General features: G+C 39.9%; 1 protein-coding gene across 1 annotated transcript in view; it reads left to right on the plus strand.

Annotated features, from left to right (window-relative positions):
- RP1 (RP1 axonemal microtubule associated) overlaps positions 1–12,983 on the plus strand; it is a 284,608-nt gene that overhangs the window by 61,695 nt on the left and 209,930 nt on the right. The window contains exons 4-5 of the mRNA XM_056521929.1: positions 9,723–9,886; positions 11,138–11,224. Of these exons, the coding sequence (XP_056377904.1) occupies positions 9,723–9,886; positions 11,138–11,224 (251 nt within the window). The remainder of the gene's footprint in view (positions 1–9,722; positions 9,887–11,137; positions 11,225–12,983) is intronic.

Below are 12,983 nucleotides of genomic sequence, written 5' to 3' on the forward strand. Positions count from 1 at the left end.
AAAACATCCATTGGCCATTGCAATTAATGGCAAGTGGTGAATTACGCAAAGTTTACAATTTGTATCCTAAAGTGACTGATCAACCAGAGTCAGACTGACACAGACAGCTCAGCTACACACACAGATAGTGTGCAGGGGGCATCCAGTGGGATGCCAAGTCCCCTGCCTGCAGGGCATAGGGGTGCGGAGAACCCACTATAGTCGGCCTGGTCCGGTAATCCGGCAACTGTACATAGAAACAGGCCACTGGAAAAATCACAACATATACAATGACCATACAGGTGCTCAAAATATGCAAACAACATTTATGAATAACATCTGCAGGTATTTTTTGTGTGAGATCTTCTAGCGCATGCCACTGCCTCCTCCTTGTCATCTATAAAATAAAGAAATATATAAATGAATAAAAATCCATACATGTGAGAAAAATTTTACAAAAATGTCACCATATTCTGACTAAAGATATTCTATACCGTTCTGTGTTCTAAATTAGGTAGCGTTTAGGATAGCTTGCGTGACAATGAACTCAACGTTCAGGCCATTCGGTGAGTGAGTTCAAGTTGTAGATCCATTGTAACTCACGTTTTTTTTTAGAGCATTAGTGGGATCACCACCAAATTTGAACGGGGGGGAAGTGATCAATTAACATGAACCTAAGGTCTCTCTCATGATGATCCGCCTCCAAAAAATGTTTGGAGACGGGTAAATCAACTCTTTGCTAACAGATTAAATATGTCTATGCTGATGTCTTTGTTTAAATACCAGAGATGTCTTTCCTACATATAAGGTTACACGGACATATCAACACATAAATGATATGGTCCATTGTACATGTGAGGTATGATTTGATGATATATTCACTACCCATGCTGAGGTGTTTAAATACAGGTCCTTTATCATATATTTTCAGTTTACACAGTTCCGGCAAGGGTTAGAACCCTTGTTCTGGACTGTGAGATATGATTGATTGTTGAGGGCCCCTAGATGTAGAGGTGTCTGCCTTAACAAGTTAGTTGCGTAAACTGGGAGGTCTGCGGTATGATATGAGGGGTAATTCAGTAAATTCTCTGATGTTTGGATAGCTTGCCTTTATGATATGCCAATATTTTTTTATGATACCGGCAATCTTGTTGGAGCTTGCATTGCATGTAGATAAGAATGGGATGCGAGTCATATTAATTCTCTGTTTGTTGCCGTGTGTTAAGGAACGTCTATCTAGAGCCATAACCTTATTTTTGCTGTGTGGAACTAAATTAGGGGAATACCCACATTGTATGAAATTCTGTACCATTGAGTCCATAACAGGCTCAATGTTCTCCTCTTTGCTAATTATACATTGGGCCCCCATCATTTGGCTTGTTGGTAAAGATCTAACTATGTTTGGGGTGATTGCTATCGAACCTCAAGATGGAATTACAGTCTGTCTTTTTTTGTATACAGATCCATGGTTAACTTGGTGCCTTCAACTGTAACTGTTGTATCTAGAAATTGTACTGACTGATGTGATCAATTTCATTTGAATTGGATATTGGGATCTATTTGGTTTAGAAATTTATAGAAATCATGTAGTTGTGTCTCGCTGCCCTGCCAGATGAGGAACACGTCGTCTTTGTAACGCCACCACCCCAGCACAAGGCTGAAATTGTGCGCACCATAGATGAACATGTCCTCAAGGGCAGCGACAATTATGTTTGCGTATGTTGCGCAACATCTGTGCCCATTGTGGTCCCTGCAATTTGACTGTAATAACGATCATTAAATGTAAAATAGTTATTTTCTAGAACCAAAGTAGTGAAATTATGAAGGAAACTTTTTCTTTTGAGGAGTCTGGAGTGATGCCATCTTTGACAGCCTTAATGCCCTTGGTGTGAGGGATAGATGTATAAAGGCTTGTTACATCTAGTGTTGCTAGGATGACATGGTAACGTAGTTCATAGTTCATAAGGTTGAAAAAAGACCAGAGTCTATCTAGTTCAACCTATATCCCTAATAAGTCCCTACTGAGTTGATCCAGGGGAAGGCAAAAAACCCTCATACTAGAGGTAAGAATTCCTTCCCGACTCCAAATATGGCAGTCAGAATAAATCCCTGGATCAACGTTCTGTCCCTATAAATCTAGTATACATAACCGACAATGTTATTATTCTCCAAGAATGCATCCAGACCCTTTTTTAACTCTTTTACAGAGTTCACCATGACCACCGCCTCTGGGAGAGAATTTCACAGTCTCACTGCTCTTACAGTGAAGAACCCCCGTCTGTGGTTGTGTAGAAACCTTCTTTCCTCTAAACGTAGAGGATGCCCCCTTGTTATAGATACAGTCCTGGGTATAAAAAGATCATGGGAGAGATTTCTGTACGGCCCCCTGATATATTTATACATAGTTATTAGGTCTCCTCTAAGCCTTCTTTTTTCTAAATTAAATAAAACCAATTTTGATAATCTTTCTGGGTACTGTAGTCCTCCCATTCCCCGTATTACCCTGGTTGCCGTCTTTAAACCCTCTCTAGCTCCACTATATCGTTCTTGTACACTGGTGCCCAGTACTGCACACAGTATTCTATGTGTGGTCTGACTAGTGATTTGTACAGTGGTAGAATTATTTCCTTGTCGTGGGCATCTATGCCCCTATTGATGCACCCCATGATTTTATTTGCCTTGGCATGCAGCTGCCCGACACTGGCCACTACTAGAGATGAGCGAACTTACAGTAAATTCGATTCATCGCAAACTTCTCGGCTCGGCAGTAAATGACTTATCCTACATAAATGAGTTCAGCTTTCAGGTGCTCCCGTGGGCTGGAAAAGGTGGATACAGTCCTAGGAGACTCTTTCCTAGGACTGTATCCACCTTTTCCAGCCCACCGGAGCACCTGAAAGCTGAACTAATTTATGCCGGATAAGTCATCAACTGCCGAGCCGAGAAGTTTGTGACAAATCGAATTTACTGTAAGTTCGCTCATCTCTAGTCACTACACCTAAATTTATTATTAACTAAGACCCCTAAGTCCTTTTCCATGTCAGTCATCCCAAGTGTTCTCCCATTTAATATATAACCCAGTCCCTGATTTTTCCTCCCCATGTGCATCAGCTTACATTTATCAGTGTTAAACCTCATCTGCCACTTCCCAGCCCAAACCTCCAACATATCCAGATCCATTTGTAACAGTGCACTGTCCTCTATAGTGCTTACCACTTTACAGAGTTTAGTATCATCTGCAAAGATTGCTACTTTACTATTCAACCCCACTACAAGGTCATTAATGAATATATTAAATAGAACAGGACCCAAGACTGACCCTGTGGTACCCGACTAGTAACAGTCACCCAATCAGAATAAGTATCATTAACCCCTTAACCCCGCATCACATCGCGTCGGTCCCGACACTCATCAACGGCCGGGACCTGCGGCTAATACCACACATCGCCGATCGTGGCAATGTGCGGTATTAACCCTTTAGAAGCGGCGGTCAAAGCTGACCGCCGCTTCTAAAGTGAAAGTGAAACTATCCCAGCTAGTCAGTCGGACTGTTCGGGACCACTGCGGTGAAATCACGACGTCCCGAACAGCTTACAGGACACCGGGAGGGCCCTTACCTGCCTCGTTGGTGTCCGATCGACGAATGACTGCTCCGTGTCTGAGATCCAGGCAGGAGCAGTCAAGCGCCGATAACGCTGATCACAGGCGTGTTAATACACGCCAGTGATCAGCATGAGAGATCAGTGTGTGCAGTGTTATAGGTCCCTATGGGAGCTATAGCACTGCAAAAAAAAGTTACAAAAAAGTGTTAATAAAGGTCATTTAACCCCTTCCCTAATAAAAGTTTGAATCACCCCCCTTTTCCCATAAAAAAAAAATAAAACAGTGTAAATAAAAAAAAAATAAACATATGTGGTATCGCCGCGTGCGTAAATGTCCGAACTATAAAAATATATCATTAATTAAACCGCACGGTCAATGGCGTACGCGCCAAAAAAATTCAAAGTCCAAAAAAGCGTATTTTTGGTCACTTTTTATATCATTAAAAAATGAATAAAAAGTGATCAAAAAGTTCGATTATGTACGATTTTGTGTTAGTGGCATATCCCCTCAGTACTTTATCTAAAAAAAAATTGACAGTTGTCTGGTAATGGATTCCCTCCCGGAGACAATGGGTCTATAAGGGACTTATGGGTTTTCGGTAATATATATAATATGGGGGTCTTAGGATTGGAGACTAATAAATATTGGTACAGGGTTTGATCTATCAGACCTGAGGCTAAGGCCTCCTGTAGGACACTTTGATTTTTTGCTCAATGTGAATACGGGGATCAGATTTCAGTACCTTGTATGTAGAGGTATCATCTAGCTGTCTGATGACTTCAGCTATGTATTTGGAGCAATCCATGATCACAATTGCCCCACCTTTGTCAGGCTTGACAATTAAATTGTGATCATGGACCAACTCCTATAGTGCCTGTGTTTCAGATGATGATAAATTGTGAAAATAACCAGAACCTTCAGAGTTTTTTTAAATGTCAATCTCCCTACGTACCAGTGACTCACTGGGTTTTTTCAGAGAAAAATCCTTAGCACAAAAAGTATCCCTGTTAGTACACACATCAACATTGGTATTATCAGCATCTGTTTTATCATTAAACCAGATCTTCAATTTGACATTCCTCAGGAATTGGTTAAGATCTAACTCGATCTGAAACCAATCCGGAGTGTTGGTAGGACAGTAATTCAAACCCTTACTGAGTTACTGTATTTGTGCGTCAGTCAATGGATGAGAGGAGATATTTACCACCTTTTTCGCGGATGGAATTTCAGCTATGTCTGTAGTGGTTGTTTCCCGGCTCGTTGTCCACTGGTTCTTACTTGTTCGGTGATGGTGCTTCCCTCCTCTTCTTGTTGGTTTCTTTGTGAACCGTTGCTCTGTTCTAAAAAAGCAGCAGTGGCAGCATTTTTAGTTGACGGAATGGAAAAATTAGTGTTGGAGGAAGAAGACATGTTAGTAGGCACAGATGATTTTGTATCTTTTTTTTTTCTAGACTTTTTAAATGAAAAGGACACATTGTTCCATCCATACACTTGTCCATTGGCATAGTCCTGATAATCACGGGACCATTTTTGTCTCTTAACATTTTCTTGTTTCCGTTTAAGCTTCTGTAAATATTCACTCTGTTTAGAAATAAAAGATTCACAGTCATTATCACATAACAAATCCCGCAGTTTAGTCTCCAGCTCGGCAACCTTTGCAGTCATGATATCAATGTAGGAATTAGAATTTTTGCAATAGGAGATCAAGGGAGCATTTATTTGAAACAGCTTCATAACGACTCCTAAATTCAGCATCATGTATATAGGCATTCTCACGTGGCTGTACCCACATTCCCCTGGGAATTTTCTGTGCTTTCACATATTCCCCCAAAGTGGTGGAGTGTAAATTAAGTGACAATAACTGTTTAGTTTCAAATTCAAACTGTCTCTGGATCTCAATCTGAGATGGTATGTGTAAGAATGATGCTTCGCCATCAACATGTTCGGTCAATATTCGGTCAATATCATTGTCAGAGTAAGAAAAGACATTGGGTGTCGCATTAAATCCAATAGAGGTGGGTAAAGGTTCCATTAGGAACAACAATTTTCTGCGGGTGCAGGCTCCACAAACCGTAATACCAGTAGAAGGAGGGAGAAGCACGTTCATCTATGGTGTGCACCACTTCAGCCTTGTGCTGGGGTGGTGGTGTTACATAGATGACGTGTTCCTCATCTGGCAGAGCAGCAAGACACAACTACATGATTTCCATAAATTTCTAAACCAAATATATCCCAATATCCAATTCACATTTCATTGGTTACATCAGTCAGTATAATTTCTAGATACAACAGTTACAGTTGAAGGCACCAAGTTAACCACGGATCTGTATACAAAAAAAGACAGACTGTAATTCCATCTTGAGGTTCGATAGCAATCACCCCAAACATATAGTTAGATCTTTACCAACAAGCCAAATGATGAGGGCCCAATGTATAATTAGCAAAGAGGAGAACATTGAGCCTGTTATGGACTCAATGGTACAGAATTTCATACAATGTGGGTATCCCCCTAATTTAGTTCCACACAGCAAAAATAAGTTAATGGCTCTAGATAGAAGTTCCTTAACACACGGCAACAAACAGAGAATTAATATGACTCGCATCCCATTCTTATCTATCATTCAATGCAAGCTCCAACAAGATTGCCGGTATCATAAAAAAATATTGGCATATCATAAAGGCAAGCTATCCAAACATCAGAGAATTTACTGAATTACCCCTCATATCATACCGCAGACCTCCCAGTTTACACAACAAACTTGTTAAGGCAGACACCTCTACATCTAGGGGCCCTCAACAATCAATCATATCTCACAGTCCAGAACAAGGGTTCTAACCCTTGCCGGAACTGTGTAAACTGAAAATATATGATAAAGGACCTGTATCTAACTATGTGTTTGGGGTGATTGCTATTTAACCTCAAGATGGAATTACAGGTCCTTTATCATTAAAAAATATTGGCATATCATAAAAGCAAGCTATCCAAACATCAGAGAATTTACTGAATTACCCCTCATATCATACCGCAGACCTCCTAGTTTACGCAACAAACTTGTTAAGGCAGACACCTCTACATCTAGGGGCCCTCAGCAATCATATCTCACAGTCCAGAACAAGGGTTCTTACCCTTGCCGGAACTGTGTAAACTGTCAATATATGATTAAGGTACCTGTATTTAAACATCCCAGCATGGGTACTGAATATAGTAACATAGTAACATAGTTCATAAGGTTGAAAAAAGACCAGAGTCCATCATGTTCAACCTATATCCCTAATGAGTCCCTACTGAGTTAATCCAGAGGAATGAAAAAAAAAAAAAACACCTCATACTAGAGGTAAAAAATACCTTCCTGACTCCAAATATGTCAGTCAGAATAAATCCCTGGATCAACCTTCTGTCCCTATAATTCTAATATACATAACCAGCAATGTTCTTACTCTCCAAAAATACATTCAGATCAAATCATACCTGACATGTAGAATGGACCATATCATTTATGTGTTGACATGTCCGTGTAACCTTATATATGTAAGAGGGACAACTCTGGAATTTAAACAAAGACTAAACTAGCATAGATATTCAATCCGTAAGCAAAGAGTTGATTTACCCATCTCCAACCATTTTTTGGAGGCGGGTCATCATGAGAGAGACCTTAGGTTCATGTCAATTGATCACATCCCCCCGTTCAAATTTGGTGGTGACCACACTAGTGCTCTAAAAAAATGTGACTTACAATGGATCTACAATTTGAACTCACACAGACCGAATGGCCTGGACGTTGAGTTCATTGTCACGCAAGATATCCTAAACGCTACCTAATTTAGAACACAGAACGGTATAGAATATCTTTAGTCAGAATATGGTGATATTTTTGTACAATTTTTTCAATATTTTTCAAATATATGCATTTTTTTTATATGTTGTGATTTTTCCAGTGGCCTGTTTCTATGTACAGTTGCCAGCATAGGGGAGCGGGGAACCGACTATAGTAAGTTCCCCGCTCCCCTCTGCCCTGCAGGCAGTGGACTTGGCATCCCACTGGATGTCCATGTCGGTCTGACTCCAGTTGATCCATCCCTTTAGGTTACAAATTGTAAACTTTGCATAATTCACCACTTGCCATTAACTGCAATGGCCGCTGGATGTTTTTATTCCCCACTGCGCTTGCGCAGGTATGACCGGGATGTGTTCTCATAACTAAAGATGACTCTTCCATCTAATTGGCCAAGCATGTGAAGTATGCGCACGTGCATTGCCACACACACCGCAATAGTAATGCATTATCCCGGACGTGGTGTTCTCTGCCACGAGGGAACGATATATGCAGAATATTACTGCTGGTGAGTGTATGCATGCCATGCCTCCCTCCTGCCTAATTATGTTTATGCCATATTGCACCTGTAACTCAATATACTTTATATTAATATATATCATGAAGGTTTTATATATTTTAAAAGGTTTTAATCACTGCCACTAATGCACTGTATATGTCTATAATGGATCAGTATAGTTTGGTCTATATAAGAATCCTCTTAATGCTATTTTTTTTTACATTGCTTATGAATGACTGTCCATGTATCAAGCCAGAGTGAAAACAGCTTTCCACTCTGGCTTAGGCCCCGTTCACACTACGAAATCTCCGCTCGCTGAATTCCGCGAGCAGATATTCTGCCTGGCGGCCTCCGCCGAAGGATCTTTGGTGCTAGGGCCACAGGGCACTGAGCCGTCACATTGCCGGCTATGCAGTGCTCGCGGAATCTGCGCAGGGAATGAACATGTTCTTTCTTTGCGCGGATCAATGACAGCGGCGGAATTGTCCACCGCGGAAATTCCGCAGTGTGAACGGGTCTCGCAGAGACCCATTCACACTAATATTAAGTTCACACCGTGGAATTCCGCTCGCGAAGTTCCGCGAGAATTCCATAGTGGGAACATAGCCTTATAGAAGAGAGTCCACAGTTCTTATGTTGTATATAGATGGGTGTTGTCTTTATGGAACAACTGCTTACATACTATACCATGTTTGTGGTAAGAAAAATCACAATAAAAGTAAAATGTTTCAGTCCTCTCTTTTTGTGTAGCGTTGCCTTTCCTTGTTTGTAATGGGCATACATCAATGTTGTTCATTGTATGCTTTATTTTTTTTATTTTTGAGTGTTCTGTTCTCTGCTTTCGTTCTTTTTTTTTTCTGGACCTATTCTGGATGTGTCCCCAGCTTGAGAGGTATATCTTTTATTGTGCTACATCTTCTCCTTTTCTTCTTTTTCCCCTCCCTCTTCCTCCTCTCTTCTACTTCCCTTTTGCTCCCTCCTCCCTTCTGCCATCACATGGCTACATCAGATTGGGTTATATGTTGTTTTGGTGTCTCAGCTATGGTATCCCTGCCGCCCAATCAGGTACCCTGAGAAGGATTGTATGCATAGTTACCACTTCATACTTATCCCTCCATTCTATGCCTTTATGGCCCTTTTGCTAATGTGCCTTCTTTTTCACTTTTTGTATTATGGTTGAAACTTTAATAAATAAAAAAAAAATAAAGTTGTGGGATCTATCAAAAACTGCACGTCATTTGTGTATGTGTGTTTTTTTTTTTTTTTGTGTTAAAGGGTTACTGTCATATAAAAAAAACACTACTGACATGTCATAGAGACATGACAAATCTTTTGATCAGTCCCACTACATTCCCACTATTCACAGTAAAGCATTTTATGGACCATTGAGATTTATCAAATCCTTTCCAGAGGAAAAGTTGCTGAGTTGCCCATAGCAACCAATCATATCGCTTCTTTCATTTTTCAGACGCCATTTCAAAAATGAAAGTAGCAAGCTGATTGGTTGCTATGGGCAACTCAGCAACTTTTCCTCTGGAAAGGATTTGATAAATCTCCACTAAATCTGTCAGAAAAAATAATTTCATCCAAATACATATTTCCAATACATATTCTGAAATAGTTCCTTTAGATTTTAAATAACTGTCACAAAACTATACATATACAAAATCTATAGGCCAAAACCTAACATTTTTGCAGTTCAGTCCATATTTGCAGTTCACATTTCTCCAGTTATTTAAGAACAGTTCTACCTCTTTCGATCAACCTTTTCACTTTTAGTGCACTTATTTTATCTTTGATTTATTCAGCTGGAAAATGGAAAGTATCTATTTTCACTGGTGAAATGGCATCTGCCGGGACCACATCACAAGTGTACATCGTATTCTATGGACACCTTAGAGCATCGGCTCCTGTGTTTCTGTACAGTACTGAAAAAGATATATTCCAGAGTGGCCATGAAGATACATTTGATGTATGTATTCTTAATGAATTTTGATATTACTGATAACATGATATAAAGTTCTTTATATAAGTCTGAACACTGTGGGGGAGATTTATCAAAACTTGTGTAAAGGAAGAGTGGTTCAGTTGCCCATAGCAACCAATCAGATTGCTTATTTCATTTTTTCAGACGCCCTTGTTCAAATCAAAGAAGCAATCTGATTGGTTGTTGTGGGCAACTGCACCACTCTCCCTTTACACATGTTTTGATAAATCTCCCCCTGTGATTTTTTACTATTTCTATAGCAAATAAATACAAATGTAAAACACAAACATATATAACTCATCAGTATCCTTTACATTTTCACTTAGAAATGTTGGCCTTGTTGCAACTTACAATTATATTTTTAGTTGTAGTCACACGCCTTAAAGTGTACCTGTCACTTCAGAAAAGCTTTTTACATGTCATGGAGACATGTCAAAAATTTTAAGCAACCAGGGACTGAGGGGGAGATTTATCAAAACCTGTCCAGAGGAAAAATTGCTGAGTTGCCCATTGCAACCATTCAGATCGCTTCTTTCATTTTTGAAAAGGCCTCTGTAAAATGAAAGAAGAAATCTGATTGGTTGCTATGGGAAACTCAGCAATTTTCCTCTAGACAGTGCTAATTTCTTTCAAAAACAGCTCTATGTCTGTCCCCAGGTTGGGTGTGGTATTACAACTTGGCTCTGTTCACTTCAATGGGACTGAGGTGCAGAACCACACCCAACCTGGAGACAGACGGGGGATTGGTATTTGAAATAATTTTCTCTGTTTTTCTATTCCTGGATAACCCCTTTGAGAGCCCTTAGGCAGTGCCATACATCTGTTTTAAGGTTTAGTATTTTGCCGGTTCGCATAGAACCAGTTTGCCACAAAAAACAAACAAAAAAAAAAAAAAAAATGTTTTCAATAAGTTTTTCGAGTTGAGAAAGCCAGACTTTTGAAAGACTTGATCAACACTAATTCCAAAGTATTTGCTTGATATATGCTACACAATTCATAAAGATTCCAGCATTTTTCTTATCACTACTATATTTATTAAAGCTATTATCAATATATAAAGAATTTTCAACACCCATGACACACATGACGGAAAGTTACTGCATTCATATTTATTCAGTCACCTGACCAAATGTAATCTGTTATACATTCAGATACAGTATGTGAATTTATTTTGACAATGGAATCACTGATGTCTTCAGATGATATCAGTTTTCTTTCATATTTTCTTTTCTTCAGATTAACATAGGAGACATTGGAGAAGCATATAAAATACGAATTGGACATACAAATTCTGGAGATTCCCCAGGATGGTATTGTGAAGAGGTAATCAACTATATTTAAATGAAACTTAAAAAATGAAATAAAATAAATGTTAATTCTTAGATGTTGTAAACTCAGACTACACAATATACAATTGCATCAAATTTTAAACATTGGCTTGGGAGATTGTATTCCAAACAATGTAACTTCCAGCTGTTGCAAATCTGGAACCCCCAGCCAAAGGCTGTACAGGCATGCTGGGAGTTGAATTTGGCTTAGGCTATTTAAAATCTACTGCCTCATCTATGTTTGCACCATCTATTAGTTTGTTTTGCATGCCCCAATGGGGACTCAAAGTGTGGTGCATTTAACTCTGCCCCCATTAATACTGCATCCACTTTCTTGTAAGCTCCGCCCCCTTTTTTGAACATGGTGAAAATTTTTTTTTAAAGACTCATTGAAATCATGACACAAGTCATATAAGTTTATTTTTTTGTAAAATACTTTTGGTACAGACAGTTTTATTTATTCCCCTCATTGTCATAGCTTACAGAACACGTCTGATACCTCAGTAAGCCAATATTAAAAATGATTAAAGTAGCACTCCAAGGTTTTTTTTCCCCCATATCATGCACACTCATCATCACTAGTTATACAACACCATTTGTTTTATCCCAGTACAGTACAGCTGTATCTATGTATTTCATTACTCTTATTTGGTCATGTGATCACCAGTCTGACTTTCACATAGTTTCTGTGTTAATGTGTGTCAGAGGATGTCAGTCCTGGGTGACCTGAGTTTCTGTGGACTACAGATTCCTACTAGCAGCTCTCAGATCCCTCTGTGCCCTTACCATTTCTATCTCTAGGATCAGGATATATTCTAAATACACCTCCCCTGAGGCTGCGTTCACACACACACACAATTGCAGCAAATTGCAGCAAAATGGTGCCAACTGACTGCATTTGTGCAAATCCCAGTAAAAATGTGTCATTTGTACTATCATTTGAAAAATTGTGGCAGAAATAGCCAAAATGGGGTAAAGACATGAAAAAGGTAAAATATTTGAAATACGAAAAAGTAAAAATTCTAATCTTAATAAAACACCTAAATTGTGATTATAGGTCACTTTTGCCTCATGGCAATATTTCTCTAGAAATGCACTTCTAAGTCTGAGCTGTGTTAGACTCACGGCAATAGCTGTAGCACTCAGGGAAAAAGTGGGTCTACTGGACCTGTGTGGCTGATGATGTGGGCCATGCCAGGGAGTGGAGTCTAAGGTGCCATTGGTTTTCACCAGAGCCCGCCGCAAAGCTGGATGGTCTTGCTGCGGCAGGCGGCACCCAGGTTGCTACCCCTAGCACGACTGGACCACACAGGCGGCTGAGGAAATGCGAGGCACCGGAGGGATACGGCATGTGAGTGATGGGCTGCGCATGCAGGTGTGCTCTGCCGGCTGGGGAGGAAAGCGCTCACGGCCAGCATGTCTGGTCGGAGCGCTGGACGTTACAAGCTATTTAGGCTACTGGTTGCTGGAGTCTAGTCAAGTGACTAGGCTGCTCTCATTAGGAGAATAGAACCAGCACTTCTCTTTTTAAAGCCAACGGATTCATGGGAAATGTAGGCAGCATTCAATTTTGCTCTTAAGTCAAATAAGTCTGCTGTCAGAAAAAGGCATACACAAGAAGCTCTTCATTATTCTCCAATAACCCATGCTGCATGTAAAGATATGATTTACTGTAGAACCCATGGGCATCGACAACAATAGACAGGACCTTTCTCATACAGATCGATTAAAGACACTACTGGGCATTTACAGTG

The sequence above is a fragment of the Hyla sarda genome, chromosome 5, assembly GCF_029499605.1.
Source record: "Hyla sarda isolate aHylSar1 chromosome 5, aHylSar1.hap1, whole genome shotgun sequence".
Classification (NCBI taxonomy): domain Eukaryota; kingdom Metazoa; phylum Chordata; class Amphibia; order Anura; family Hylidae; genus Hyla; species Hyla sarda.